Source organism: Microchirus variegatus, assembly GCF_963457635.1.
Source record: "Microchirus variegatus genome assembly, chromosome: 6".
Taxonomy (NCBI): domain Eukaryota; kingdom Metazoa; phylum Chordata; class Actinopteri; order Pleuronectiformes; family Soleidae; genus Microchirus; species Microchirus variegatus.
In genome coordinates this window covers 8,412,285-8,427,973 of record NC_139807.1, presented here as the reverse complement: position 1 = coordinate 8,427,973, position 15,689 = coordinate 8,412,285, and the positions used below count along the sequence as shown (strand labels likewise).

The following is a 15,689-nucleotide window of genomic DNA, read 5'->3' as shown; positions in this document are numbered from 1 at the left end:
TCAATAAATCAGAAAAGGACAGCAGTCAAGTGTTTGTTCATTATTGTAATGTGTGATATATATTGTACAGTAGTGCAGCTCGATATAACCGCAATAGTGCTGTTAAAATAACAGTCCATCTTGTTCAGTCCTGATAGATGGTGTCAACACAGACACCAGGGTTTGTTATTTCATCATCAATCAAAACAGGACTGATCAATACCAGTGTTTGATAAGTTGTATGCTCTCCAACATGGGAAAGACCATAATCATATACATGTAAGGCAACATCAGGCTCCATGTAAACACTGTCAGAAAACTAACATATATACTGTATTATTGTTTAACTGTTTAATACCACAGGTACTGTACCTAGTTCAGCTATTTGTGTCAGTATCGGGGTATGTTCACCCCTCAAATCAACCTTATATATATAGAAAACCTCTTAAAGAAATAGTCTGTTACAGTTTGTCAAGTACTTTAAACACGATAACTGTTTTAAAATGCCCATATTGTGGTCATTATGGCAATAATCTAAACACTCCAGGGGCTCATTTTTGACAACTGCTTTAATTTCAGATTTACTGTGGTCCTTGATAGCGAATGGCACATTTTAAACTAGCTAAACCACTGCATAATTAAATAATGAATAATTATGATGATAAAATGTGATTCTCTTACTTGATTTCTTTCAACATTACAAACCTTCATAAGCGACGGTTCTGTAGTTGGGGGCTCATTCTCCATTTTTGGACAAAAAACATGTGTCCCTGATTGATCGTACTTACAGTTATTCTTCAAGACAAACGGTTTGAAAGGAAAAGCAAACAAATAAACAAAAAACGGAAGCTCCTGACGTTCACATTCCATTGTAGGCTGGTCCGCCGCCACCCTCAGGCACCACCCAGTTGATGTTTTGGCTCGGGTCCTTGATGTCGCAGGTTTTACAGTGGACACAGTTCTGAGCGTTAATCTGCAATCTCATCCCGTCTCCTGTTTCCGTGGGAACATACTCGTACACACCTGGAGACACGGAGAGAAAAGCTGTTTTTTTCTTCTTTCTGTAATGGTGAAGATTCAATCAATATACATACTGTATATATATATATGGAATGGGACAATTGCAACAAGGAGAGGACAGAAAAAGGATAAAAGGAGGAAGAGACGAGACAAGGAAATGAGGATTAAAAAGAGGCACAAGGAGAAGAAAGAACATTTTCTGCTTTTTAATTTAAAAGTTAAAACTTGTCTGATTAGAATCTCTCGGGGGTTAACAGCTCTCGGACGACTTCCTGTTGGGTTTAGATTTCTGTGAAAACTTGGACACCAGCAGTGACGCAATTGCCAAGTTGAGCGAGTTTTTAAATCAGTGATTTATTTTCCTGAAGGAGTAATTAATGCTACAGTTTCTAGTATCTGACATATCTCTCTCTGTAAATTCAATGAAAGTCTGTATCACTCGACAGGCTTCAAACTTGGCAGGTGACTTCCTAATCGCAACGGTGTGCGCAGTGCCGACTTTGACACCGTTTGGATAAGAAATACTGCCGTTTTACCCGTAATTATCAGTATCAAGTGATTAAATTGTTATTTTTCCATTGTCCCATTACTACATAAGCAACAACAGCAGAGGCACAAATAAGTTGAAGCTGCTTAAATAGTGTTTAAATATGTTAAAATGCCTGATTTCAGTCAGTGGAGGCCTTGTTTTCCATGAAAAAATAAAGATGCGTCAACTTTTTGTCATTAGTGATGGCAAGATGTGAAGGTTAATCGTGTTCCACGACAAAAAGCACGCTATTGATCATGGTGATTTCCTACCATGCTACAGGGACGATCATGACTGAGGAAAACACTTAATATTTCACACGTGTGCCTTAAAAATTCGATCCAGCTCATATTAACTCTGTCCTAGTGATTTAATTTGAAGTGCCATATGGGGACGTCTGCATCCCCATCAGTCAGCCAGGACCTTCAGAATTATTTCATTGCGGATTTCTTGCTTTTAACTTTTTAATGCTGACGAAAAATATGTATCCAGTCTGCGATGTTTGTCAAGCTTCCTCTGGTGGTACTTTAGAACTACTGTTCTGCTGTATATACCAGAGTTTGTGACCGTAGTGTGTAGAAAATGGCACAAATAACAACAAAATTATAATAAATTAAATAAATACCACCTAGAGCCACATTATGTCTCACTCCATTTTAATCTAATCTCACCCTACCAGTGTGTGAGGAAGAGGAAGATAATGAGAGCAAATTGTATTATTGGGAATAATTCTCCCTCCTGTGAAAAGTCTTTGGCTGACTTTGCTCAGGACCATTTACGCCACTGTATCTTAACGTTGGTGATAACGGTGTTACTTTCAGAGCTCAAATAAGTGGTACTTGGTCTTAAAAGTTGGAGAACCACTCTCTTAGGAACATTTGTGCGAGTTAAAAAGCACAGATTGCTATACTATATAATATGAATTGCAGTTATTTTGGTTATGTGTGACTTAAAATGTTCATATCTTCCAATGCCTGTGCTGAGGTAAGTGTTACTAATAGCAACAACAATGATCGCCTCTACTTCCAGCAATGTGGACACATCTTTAGTCTTTCATAAGTTTTTAGTCATGGCTTATATAAGCTGCTCATAGACTATAGAGAGATAATGACGCTGATAATGGACGGCTTTTGAAATAAAAAGTTGGAACTAGGGCAGTTTCACACACTTCTGTGAATAAACATCTTAAGACTGATCCTCTTGGCGAGCTCAGACGAAGGTAAGCTTATGTGAATATGGATGATATTTAGCCTCCAAAAAATACAAGACCGTGACAAGCATTGGCAGCACAACCCCATGTTCACGACTGGTGCTTGAGAAACATTAGCAGTGTATTAGTAAAAGCATATTCCACAAGGTTCACAACACAAGAGGCCTTCACATCCTCTTATAACATGAAAAATAATTACATATTCCTGGATAAAAGAACAGAAAAGGGAGAAACATAAAAAAAAAAGGAGACATCAAACTCAGTCTGTCCGAGTTTTTCAACATGTTGGTGCATCTGGATGGATTTAATGAAAATAATGATTTTAAAACGAAAGTATGATGCAGTAATTTCCAGTTTGGTTCAGTGCCGACACTCATTTTTAGTCAAAATGGAGAAGAGGGTAACCATAGAGACTTGTTTGAGGTTATATGACGTCCTCTGGTACCCACATGAATGCAAAGAAAAAAAAAAGGCACTCAAAGAATGCAAAGAAACTATAAAATAAGATTTCTTATGAAATTGAATGCAATATCGAGGATGGATTTAACAAAAAATACCATACATTGACTGATACGAGTTTTCCATGTGAATATGTCCGCTGTTCTACATGAGTTATGATTATCGTTGGACTGTTTGAAGATCGAAGCTTTGGCTCGATTATATTATGATTGATATTATTCCCCTTTAAATCTGACCGTTGAATAATTGTTTCCCACTAGACCAGAAACCATTTTACCTACATGTTCAGCCATCCGCATTAAGTCAATTTTAAATAAACAAGGTTATTACTTTTCCTTCATTAACCTCCAATCTGATGAAGTAGCTTTCTTAGTCGTTTGGTCAATAGCAAAGAAGACCGTGGCGAAACGAGGCTTTGTATTTCCCATCATCTTTTGTTGTTTTCATTGAAAAAACATGTTTGAGCTCTGTTCCAATTGTGAAATCAACTATCCCAGATCATTCAGGTTCAACTATGCCTGTAAACAGGAGGCTGATTCTCGTCTCTCTGCATCTGTTTGCTTAATTTCAGAGATTATTACTTACAAGTAACCATGGTGAAAACAGAAAACAAAGACAGTTCATAGTCATGGAAAACAAAAAAAAAAGGCACACGTATCAAAACTGTTGAAGGTTCTATTTTCAGCCTGTTAACAATCACCAGAGATTAGATTAGTTTCGATATATAGAAAATTGCCTGGTATCAACTCTGTGCCCTAGATACAATCAATAACTTGGTGTGTATCATAGGCCACAAATCAGAAAATAGCCTTCTATAGCTCTTGCGTGGTAGATTGTATGGGTGATGCATTTCAGAAGCCATGATTTTGTTACCTGCGGGGCAGAAGCGCTGCTCAGGCCCGTCGTATACAGACAAATTCCTGGCAACGGGAACGCTGTCATCCTTTAGGGTGAGATGTGCGGGCTGGTCTCCCTCATGATTGGTGCCACTCAGGGCCACAGAGGAGAGCAGGTCAAAGCTTATCTTGCCGTCAGGCTTGGGATAGTCAATCGGTGTACAATCTTTTGCTGGTTTCAGCTGGTTTGCGTCAAGGCCTGAGACAGATGGAGTAAAGCCGTTAGGTTAGGAAATGTTGATTTTCTCTGCTGCTGAGATAAGTCAACCTCATCCATCACCTAAAGGGAACCCACTGGCGTTTTGTTGCTTCAGCAGCACAGATAATCACAGACAGAAGCCACCATTTGGGGTGGATGCAATAAGCTTAAAGAATTACATCATGTGCCAGGGAAAACAGCGATTAACAGCATTCGTGATGATATTTTAAAACAGAATTTCATAATACAGACATGGAAACAAAAACAGAAATGCATAATGACAAAATACAATAGATTAAATAATCTACAGACATGAAGATCAAAACACCTGAATAGCTCCTATAACAAAAAAGTATATGCCGTGTACAGGAAAATGGTCTTCTTGTGCTGTTACAATAAATTAAATAGCCATCAGGGGGCTGACTCCAGTACTTCCCACTAATTTATAATGTCAGTAAACTCACATATACTGACTTTAACCTGAAGAAGCCTCTTTTACAAGTACATATTTCATGTATATCTGGTTGAAATGTAATATAAAAATCTAAAATACTTTTCTTGAACAACAAAGCCACTGGTGGCCTTTTGCACAGTTCTTATACCATGATACTTATATCATTCCCCATTGATGACAAACATATTAAGTCACACTTTTTATCATCCTGGTCACAGGGTGTAGCTTTGATTGCAACCGTAGTCACAGTGCTAAAGGTTGTATGGAGTTGTAGGTTTGTGTTGTAAGTACTTATTCTCCGTTTGCTTGTTCAGGGAGTGTATGACTCAAAGACGGAAAGGAGAACGCTTGAAATGATTCTCCCCAGGAGAAAAGAAATCAACGTCATAATGAACATTATGAAAGCACTATACAGTAATACAATAACAAGTACGCACATACCCACTGAGTAGGTATATGATGTCCTGATCCACAGTATTGTGGCTGAAGTGCTGTGTTATGTTATTATTCACTTCTGTGGGTTGTACTTATGTATTTGTTCCAGTTTGAACCAGACTCCACGTTACTGTGCTTGTGTTTCCTCACCGTAAGATGCCTTCTAATTGAACTCAGATCATGGATTTTTATACTTTATACCACGTTCTTAAAGGCAAAGCTACGACTGAAGCAACAAGACAGGATGATGTTCTCTATAAATGTTTCTGAATAGTGGAAAATCACATCATTCACGCCCTTGATATTACTTGCCTTTCACCACCTGCTTCGTTCTAGCAGCATGTCAAATTCCGACATGAGCTTTGTTGTAAAACATACTCCGTCCTTGTTCAATATTAATCCTTCTGCAGAGCTTCTTTCTGCCCTTTGATGGAGTCGATGGAGCAGCTAAAGGCGTCAAAATGTTACAAGCTGTAAAAAATACCGTTTATACAACACTCACCACAGTGCTTTAATGTCCACGGCTCTTTTCCTCTGAACATCCAGTAGAAGATTCCAGTATAGACCATGCCACCGTACAGGCCAAAGTAGTTGTGGAACGACGGCCTGATGTTTCTGACCGAGTACAGCTCCTTCCACACCCACGAACTCTTTAAGTTCTCAGCATACTCAGGCACATGGATTCCTGGGAGGAACAAAAAAATACACTTAGATTCTGCTGTTGTCATGTTTATTAATCTGCCCATTTGTAGTACAGTGCCTCTCGTGACAAGAATTTGGATGCTTTTTCCACAAGAGAGATCCCTAAATAAAAGCAGCACAAATTAAACTGAATTCGTCTCAATCACATTTGAGTGGTGGAGCATTTCTGTTCAATTGACAACTAATATTCTACTGTGTGCAGTGTGTGAAATTAAAATTAAAGCTGTAGTTTGTAAGTTTTAAATAACACAAATGAATATCCGTTAAATTCAAGCCACTGCCAAATGAGATCACACAATGCTGATTAAACCCATTATCTCAGGGCGACCCTCTGTGCCTGTATCAGTACAATGCTGTTTTGTTGTCGCGTCGCCCGGAAACCTTCCATCTGCTGAATACTGTATGTGATTAATTTACAGCCAACAAGGCGGAAACACAACCTCTACTGTACACAGCACTGGAAAAGTGAGAACGCAGAAAAACATTGACGCGCCCACGAAAAACTTCAGAGGAGGATTCTACAGCTAAAAATACACTTGGCTGTTCCGAACAAAGGCAGAGACGCCTGCAGTGTTCCTGGTAATTATTCAGAATTCCCCAGGAGAGCGTTATACAAGTTATGCACTAGGAGTATCAGCAAACAATATGCTACTATCTATATCAGGGGTCTCAAACTCAAACGTGAGTTTCAAGTTATGTCAGGAGGGGGGCGAGAAGGGAAAAACCAGCTGTTCACAGTAGGGATGGCTGACATTAATTCTAATAACTAATAATTACATCACAATATTCTGTCACGATACAAGACCTCTGATCTAAATGATTAACACATCTTCAGTTTTGTACCTGCGGTCTCTGAATCCAGGCTTTCTGCGCTCACTTTGGGGAAAATGGCCTCAGCAGCCAGCATTCCACTCTTCATAGCCGTATGTGTGCCTTTGATCTTCGGGACGTTCATGAAACCGGGGCTGCAGCCAATGAGCAGCCCCCCGGGAAACGTCAGCTTTGGTATAGACTTGAGAGGGAAAAGGAAGGAAATCAAGTACATCTACAGACTTTTTTTGTGTGTTCCACTTTTTAAAAACCTTAAACTTTGAACTTGATGTCAGGATAGTGGCAGCTGGGTAAGGCCTCCCCTTTGCTTTCAAGATCTCTAGAGAGCTTAGTCCATGTTGACATGATTGCATCACACTGCTGCCATTCAGCTGCAAAACTCCTGCTCTCAAAAACGTGATTTCACAGCTCAGTGACTGTGGATGCCACTGCAGTCCACTAAACACCATCATGATCATAAAATCAAACCCTGAACACATCTGAATGATTTTTATGCATTACTACACACAAGAGCATGTCTAGTGTATGTTTTTACTACATCCAAATGTGAATGATTCATGTAAAATCAAAAGACTATAAGTAGTGGAAACTACTAGAAGTAGTGAAAACGTTTTTCTGTTATTCCACTGCAGCAACATCGATTTGTTTCAAAAGTAAAACAGCAATTCCTTCAGGGAAATTGGCACTTCTGATGGGAGTCGCATATTTCAGTTATTTTCTATGTAAATAAATCTGTTATTTCCCCCAATGGTACAGCTGCGCTCGTTGTGTTTTCTATGACATAATATAGGCTGTTACACGGCTCATGGCTTTCTCGTGTAAAACGGAGCAAATTAAAAACAAGAAAGCTGTACAAAATAAAAATTGTTTTATACAATACAAATGTCCCCCGTGCAGTCAGTAAATACCTGAAATCCTCCCTCATTTAAAGCTCTGGCTCCATATGCGATTCGATGGCCTCCCTCCAGAGTGGGTGCAACAAATGGATGGTGTTTCCAGCGCTGGAATTCTCTAAAGGGGCTCAGGTATGGATTGGAGTAGTCTAGACCAACCTGCAGTAGGGGAAATGTTTCATGGTTAAAAGGTGCCAATGTGTAAGATATGCACATATTAAGGCATAAATCACATCAGAGATGAAGAAAAGTTTGAACTGAAAGACTGGCTTTACTGATAACAATGGTTCAGTGAATAAATGCATAAAATGTATTTTCTTCTGCAATAACTCTGTTTTGTTCTGTGTTGTTGGCGATGAATAAATTAACATATGGGCACAGAGCGGTGAAACAACACTGTGATGTTATAGCTGTGTCTATACGGGTCAATTAGTTAGAGAAGCATTTAAAATGTTGTCTGATGTATGTGCTTTCAGAGCACTTTTTTATTATCAATGTAGCTGAAAACCAAATTAAAATATTTTAATTTTATATCGACTTTGTGTGTTGCAGCGTTCAATTGAAACTGTTAAACAATTCAGTATATAAAGCCTTAGAATACGCAGCACGACCAAAGGTTAGAGACCCGTAATTAACTATTTTATCAAGGGTCACGGTAATGAGATTATAAATCAAGCTTTTATGATCCTTGATGCCTTTAAAACTTGCATTTTGAATGTTGCCCCCTGAAAACTATAATCACAGCGGCTATTAGAATCTCGTTAAACTACCACACTACCATATCTCTGCAGTCATCTCAGGTCACCGTATCTGGAGTTGCAGGTCTAGAGAAGCACATAAAAATGGAAGAAGAGTGGAACAATCAAGGCTCCTTTGTGTTTTAAGGCCAATGGCACGTCACTGAATGTGAAATTGTTGGTCAGGGAGATGTATCCTGCCAGAGATTTATGATAGAGGCAATGGGAAGTGCCACTTACTGAAAGTATAGTCTGTGGGACTGTAGTTCATTATCTAATTGATGATTAATCACTTATTGCATTAATTGCCAACTATTTTTAAAAAATCACTTAAAAAGTTTGAGGGTTTTCTTTCTTTGAAAGTTTCTTTGCTCCATCGAAATAATGAAGAAACCTGAATAACCGACTATCTTTGGACAAAATTAGCCATTTAAAGATATACTTTTTTTTTTTTTAACCATTTATTGATATTTTATGGACCCAACAACTAACAAAATAAATCAAAATAGTCGAAAGAGTTGGAAAATTATTAGTAGCTGTAGCCCTGTTGTGTCTAAATGGTCAAAAACTTAAGCCAACAACACAATATATGAGCTATTTCAGAGGCAGGAAGTTGGAGATTTGTAAAACAAAAACCCTTGAGAATACTAACATGCTGCCAAATTCAGTGAGGTTCATGGAGGAAATAAACAAACAACACTGAGCACGTCCGTAACATCTCGGGGTCACTTTACATCACAACAAACAAATGCAAACTCTCAGGACGAAGCTGTTGTAGCCGTAAGTCAAAGTGCTTCATGTAATTTGACAGAATTGTTATTAAATATTTAAATTTAAATTTAAACCTAAAGTAACACACTTGGCAAACTGCAAAGGATGTGCATCGTATTCATATATAAAAGTCAATTCATGCTGCTCTTCTAGTGTACCAGTCATACTCAACAAGCCCCTGAGTCATAAGTGAATGACCTACCTACGTGTGAGACAGATTGTTTACAGACCTGCCTTGTTATTTTCTTACTGGAGTTCTGCTCACTGATCACTACTCAGGTTATATTTTCACCCATGTCTGTCTGTCAGTTTGTGAGCAGGAATTCATGACAGAATTTTTGACAAAGATCGAAGATTGGGCAAAAGAAGAACCCAATAAAATCAGGGAGTTGGCCTAATGATAAGGATGGGGCCAGGTTCAGAAAAAAACTCAGAAATGATTGTCAAACTTGGGTTTGGTAAATTCAGTAAAATCCTCTTTCGCCTTGTCAACAATTGAGGTTACAGATTAACGACAGTTAATGAAGAAGAACTGATAGTCGAGAATCCTCCGCTAATTGACAGCAAAGTAAATCGAGCAGGCCCTAAACATCTGTCTGACTATTTGCCTGCATGTGCATATCAAAGCAACAGTTTCCTGGATAAAGTCTGGACAAGTAAAGTTTAATTAAAAGACATATATAAACACTTAATTTCCCAAAGAACCACCAGTTTTATTACACCATGCTGTAATCCATTCACATCTTTAAATTTGCATCCTTGCATTAGAATCTAGAGGTACTTCATGAGGTAATTATAAAATAATCCCATTTTTATGACACAGGAAATACTTAACTGGATCTTGAAGCTTAAACTTATAATAGCTTTATGTCCCTGTAATCACAATAACATATTTTAACTAAACCATTCAGCCCTAAATGCCACAGCTTAAAGTACAGAATAGAAATATATTATACTCGGTGGAAAAAAAACCATGACAAATACTTAAAAGTTGATTTATTAAATCTGGCAGAGCTTGAGAGTCTGTGCATTAAATGGTGATAGTGACTGTTCCTGTATTCAAGTTCAGGCTAAGAAACTGCATGAGTAATAGGGTTTAAAGCTGAAATGACAGTGTGCTTCCACCTAAATATAAAAGCCCTTTTTGTTTTAAAGTTTTATCTATAAAACACTTTTTTTATTGAGGGCTTTTGTGAGAAGACCGACACATTTCAAAAAGTAATTTCCTTTAAATAAACCACACAATATCGAATCACAGCATTATATTGCCCACAGCTTCACTGTTCATTTGGAAACAGAATTATTATCTTTAGGTTATTTGCGACATCCATCACACACAGCTGTAAAAAACTGTTAATATCTCTGTCAAGAATGTGAACAAAGTCACTCACCACAAAGCCCAGTGCCACCAGTGGTTCTCCTTCATTTAGGTGATACAGGAATGATCCTCCATACGTTTGCCTGTTCAGGGGCCAACCCACAGAATGCTCCACTCTACCTGGCCTCCACTTCTTCTCATCGATGGTCCAAATCTGGGAAAAGAGAGCAAAATAACAGTAAATGAATTGAAGATGTGCCAGGGGAAGAGGAGTAAACACACTGCTGAATCTCCAGTGTAAAAGCAACAGGACCTTCTTCTGACAGATGAAACCAGACTATGGCAAAACAAAAAGTAGGCCAACATAGTGCCAGTTTATTTCTGATGAGCTTCATGTGAGTGGTAACAGTTCTTTACCTCCTTCAGTCCAATGGCATAGGTCTGGGGTTCACAGTTCTCTCGTAGGTTGAATTGCTTGTAAAGCTGCTTGGCCAAGTGACCATGACAGCCCTCACCAAACAATGTGACTTTGGCATGGAGCTCCATTCCCCTCTCAAACACATCCTGAAGCAGCAGAGGTTAACAATATAAGACAACAATGAATAATTCAACAAAATGTGGTATAATCATAGCAAAAACCAACAATATCCACAGTAGTTTTAATAACCTGTTTGATAAAATGGTCACTGTGACTTGTCATGTCTTGGCTGAGAGAGATGCACACATGTATGGATACCAAGTTGCTACCTAACAAAATTAACTAGACATATCATTTTAAGAAGGTGCCAGGGACTAATTTACAGCACCAAGACTGAACACGGCATATATTTCTAAGCTGTCTTGTGGACACGTACATAAAGCAGAGGTGATGTTCCATATCTCCACAACATTTTCTCTGTTGAACTCAGGTGACATGACTGGCACCAGTATTGCCATTCTTCTATTGCTTTGCTATTTCTACGGCTACAATACATCATGCTAGACTAGGGAAAGAATACATTGACCCGCTACAAATGTGCAGCACCATCCACAACAATAGACGATATGAAAATCACACCTATTTTTAACTGTGCTTATATTGTGAAATCTGAAGCATTAGAAGATTGGCAGAACAAAAATGCTATGATAAGCTGAATGGCGCAATACGGGGTCTGTTTTTCCGAATTATCATGAAGTTATTGAGCAAACTCAAGAGCTAAAAAAGACTGAGAGCTTTATTGATTATGTAATAAATACAAAAAAATACATCTTTTATTTACTAAATAAATGTGTTAGAGTGCAGTACCTTTGGTGAGCCATCCTTTGCAATGCCCACATCATTGGTTGCAATTCCCTTCACACTTCCATCTTCATGAAACAAAACCTTAACACAAGCATATACCGATGAAGGTTAATATCTAAATCATATAGGTTCTTAGGGGACTTCTAACAACAACAACAAACAAAGAGTACTGTCAATATGATCACTCTATTGTATCAATTTTGGCTCAACAATGGTAACCTTTACAACTACAATACACATATAACACAGCCAACAACATATGGACTTCAGAAGAAAATGAAACGATAAAAGCAGTTATAAATATTTAGAAACAATAAGTTGTTGACTGTATATTACTTCATATACAAGACAAGACATCAACTAAGTTTTAATGGAACTTCATTTTTTGATAAAACATTCACCCAAAAGTAGCCATGTAAGCACTTAAATATATATATATATCTATATATATATATATATGCGTGTAGAATGGTGGCAACTTAGTTTTGAGAAAGATAAAGGAATGTGGGGAGAAAGAACACAAATAATAAATAATCAAAGAGATTCAAAGAATCCTCACCTCAGACGCAGCATAACCAGGGTATATCTCCACTCCAAGCTCCTCAGCCTGTTCCCCCAGCCACCGTACCAAGTTCCCCAGCCTCACTATGTAGTTACCGTGGTTCCTCATGGGCAGACCTACATGTCGTGAGAAATGTTATGCACATAAATAATCTGCTGCTGAGGTGATAAGAAGTTTGACAGCTGCATTTCTGTATGTGCCTCTACTCCAAATTTAAAATAATATCAGGTGGACAATAATGTTGTAAGCATATAATGCAAATGTTGCAATGTTCCTTCTATTGATCAGTTCAGACACAAGGTGTGTCTGTTCAGTCTCCACACCACTTAATTTGCACAGACACATCTGGTCGCTCAGATTTCAATCCCTCACCATCAGTTTGAAGCCACTTTACTCCCAGTGGTAAATAACACACGTTAATGGATATAAAAGCCACTCTGATCACTGGTTCGAACTGTGAAAATATCAATGCAACACCACCTTAATGTGGTGGGAACTCACACACAGACACTTCACACAGCAGCAGAGCTTTTACCTGGAAGGATGGGGACAGGGATTCTGTGTTTTTCTGTTAAAATGTTGAATACATCTTCAGTCACAGGAGTGTTCAACGGTGCCTGAGTTAAGAAGAAAATGTGTTACCAAGAGTTTCACAATAATAGAGATTTATGTGTATTCATTAAAAGCTTTAGAATTTAACAATGCTATTGCTGTTCATACTTAGATCATCTAATATTAGCATAAATAAATGTATATTTATCCTGTGTAGCTCTACAAAAATGGTGAATAAATAGTACTACAACCTGTGTACCAGTATACAACACAATTACTATGTTGCATGAAGAAATGTTGATGTACAATATAGGAAACTGCAAGGTAGAGCACTGACTTTGAACAGTTGTTATGCTATATCTTTGTCTATGAACCAAACTCCAAAAGAGAACAAGACTGAAAAAGAGTCTTACTCCTCGTTCCTTCCAATCAGGGAAGAGCTCTGCGAGTGCACTGGGCTCCAGACAAGCTCCTGACAGAGTGTGTGCTCCAATCTGAGAGGCCTTCTCCACAAGACACACTCGCAGCTCCTTCTCATGTTCATTAGCCAGCTGCTTCAGGCGGATGGCTGCGGAAAGACCAGCAGGACCTCCACCTACAATCACCACATCTGCCTCGTCGGCAAACCTCTCCATTTCGACGCCTTGGAAGGAAGAAAAAGAAACATTATGTTCAGAGAGGAAAACAGTGCATCACTCATAAAGAAAGAGAAGCACTGAATTATATTTCAGCTTTCAAAAAAATATTTGACAAATTAGATTGGTTTTGAAAATCTGGGCAGAAGAATTTATTTTTTTCAGAAATTATTCATAGCACATTTGGAGGAAGTTTAATATTAAATTCAGATCATATGGCCTTTGTTGTCCTTTGCATTATTTTTAGAACAGCACAACCAGTGATGGAAGTTCCTAAAATATTCACTCATGTAAAATTGATCATACCTTTTTATAAAGGTTTTAGTTTCCACTCTAAACTTTGCTATAATTATCTAATTATATTGATTTAAGATTCCAGCGGATCTTGATAGAAAAATATGCCCTATCTAATGCGGCTCACAGCAGAAAATCACTTTATATGACACCACTACTCACCATGGGCACTGTGAGAATATGGGGAGCATGTTTTGGTACCCTTTTTATAAAAAGTATTACATTTATAATGCGCAGAACTAAGTAGCACATATAGATATCCCCAAACTGACCGTCTTACCTTCCCATCTTGGGTCTTTATCCCGAGGGTGGATGGAGTAGTGAGTAGTGATGCGGGGTGCTGGTGGCAACGAGGAGCATGTTCTTCTGTGTAGTGTTGTATACCGTTGAGGCACAGCATGCTCCGTTTGAACTGTTTTCAATGCCCTGATGCACCTGTGGGCTGCAAAGAGAAAGACAACCGATGCTATCAGTTCAAGACCAGTTCAAACTAGTGGGGGATGTATGTGTATGTGTGTGCTCACTGGTCTAGTTGAGTCTGATCTGGTTTTTATCTCAAACAAAGTTCATTTAGTACAAAAAGAAAGACCACAAATTAAAAATTAAGCAGGAGGTGTACTGTAGTGAAATGCAACACGTCAACAAACAAATGACAGACACGTGCAGAGAGTTAGTGACATGTAATATAGTGAACGTGCAAGCAAGCAGCTGTCACACTATACAGATTTAGCAGTAGCACCATGCTAGCAGCCAGAGTTATATATAGATATGCAAATCCAGCCATGTCAATTACACTCATATCCGCGATTAAACTTAACCATAACATCACAAACACACTTTCAAAACGTCGACACGTTAATAAAAACACAAGTCATTCATTTAACCCTGGACAAGGGCGCCGCTCAAGTGACCCATATTGGTTCAACTTTAACCTACATTTTAGCATGACGCTAACAGTTACTAGCATGCTGCACTGTTTTGACTGGTAGAAACGCAGAAAACATTCAAAAAAGTAACTGAAACACGAAAGAAAATGTAACCCGGTACTCGACTCTATAAGTAGTAGTTACATGAGCTAACAACACAAGTGCTAACGACAAATAAGCCGCAATGTCAACACCAACTCCAAAAACACGTAAGCTAACAAGCTATTAGCTGTCATACCTTGAGTAGAATATCTACTAGCTGGCAACATAGTGAGTCAGCTAGCGTTAGCCCACTAGCGGACAGTACAGTGGTCTTCCCTTTTTTTTAATCCGCTGAAGTAAACACTGCGTGTCACAAACTTGTGTGACCCGCCTGTTATTCAATTATCAAAGCTGAGTCTTACAAAACGCAACAAAGTCACGTGAGAGCGTCAAATGGCTGCGCAGTGGCTGCGTTCACGTACCTGCGCGAGTGTAGATCTGTATGCTGTGCTCTGCTACAGAGCTGTGGGTAAATCCCGAAAAAACGAAGTATATGAATCAAACGTTTTTTTAACAGGAGTCACTCCAGGCCAACTGTCCACTGGATTTAGAAGGTGAATGTTATGAATGAGCTGTTCGAGTCCAGAGTTCAGATATAAATAACGTCACGTCTTCTTTTTCTTTATACAGTACACAGATTTATTAGACCAATAAAACACTTGTTAAAAACAAAAACAAAAATGTTATTGTTATTTAGCCGGCTCACTGGGCCAATTAGTCCAGTACTTTATTTACTTTCTCATTTTACCTCCTAATCTTATTCACTCTTATCCATCCTTTCTTAAATATTTAATCTTCTGGACTCTTTTGTTTTGATTCATACAGTATTTTTTTGTATACGATTAGTCTATTAATTAATCAAGGTGTCATCTTACTGATTTCCACAAAGCATCTGTGGGAAAAGAGAAAGCATGTTGTTTACTGACTTAAGTCATTTTATTGTCGGGTACAGGTCAATACAAC

At 38.4% G+C, this 15,689-nt stretch overlaps 1 protein-coding gene across 2 annotated transcripts; it reads right to left on the bottom strand.

Moving 5' to 3' along the window:
* Positions 1 to 31: 31 nt before the first annotated feature.
* etfdh (electron transfer flavoprotein dehydrogenase) lies at positions 32 to 15,060 on the bottom strand. Of its 2 annotated transcripts, none has more exons than XM_083890776.1 (13): positions 14,923 to 15,060; positions 14,039 to 14,200; positions 13,243 to 13,472; positions 12,813 to 12,894; positions 12,275 to 12,393; positions 11,719 to 11,796; positions 10,851 to 10,997; positions 10,507 to 10,647; positions 7,623 to 7,766; positions 6,727 to 6,895; positions 5,684 to 5,866; positions 4,071 to 4,292; positions 32 to 1,002 (listed from the first exon to the last, which is right to left on the bottom strand). In XM_083890776.1, the coding sequence occupies exons 1-13, from the start codon at positions 14,951 to 14,953 to the stop codon at positions 839 to 841; spliced, it is 1,872 nt and encodes a 623-aa protein (XP_083746902.1). In that variant the 5' UTR covers positions 14,954 to 15,060; the 3' UTR covers positions 32 to 838. The 2 variants fall into 2 exon arrangements, with proteins under 2 accessions (XP_083746902.1, XP_083746903.1); XM_083890777.1 differs by lacking the exon at positions 14,923 to 15,060 and adding an exon at positions 14,283 to 14,425.
* Positions 15,061 to 15,689: the final 629 nt, after the last annotated feature.

Bases quoted from the DNA above. Each gene is read 5' to 3' on its own strand.
- etfdh (XM_083890776.1), bottom strand. From the start codon at position 14,953: ATGTTGCCAGCTAGTAGATATTCTACTCAAG. The intron at 12,394-12,812 runs GTAAAAGCTCTG...CACGACATGTAG, and splicing joins CCCTGTCCCCATCCTTCCAG to GTCTGCCCATGAGGAACCAC. The intron at 10,998-11,718 runs GTACTGCACTCT...CTGCTGCTTCAG, and splicing joins CAAAGGATGGCTCACCAAAG to GATGTGTTTGAGAGGGGAAT.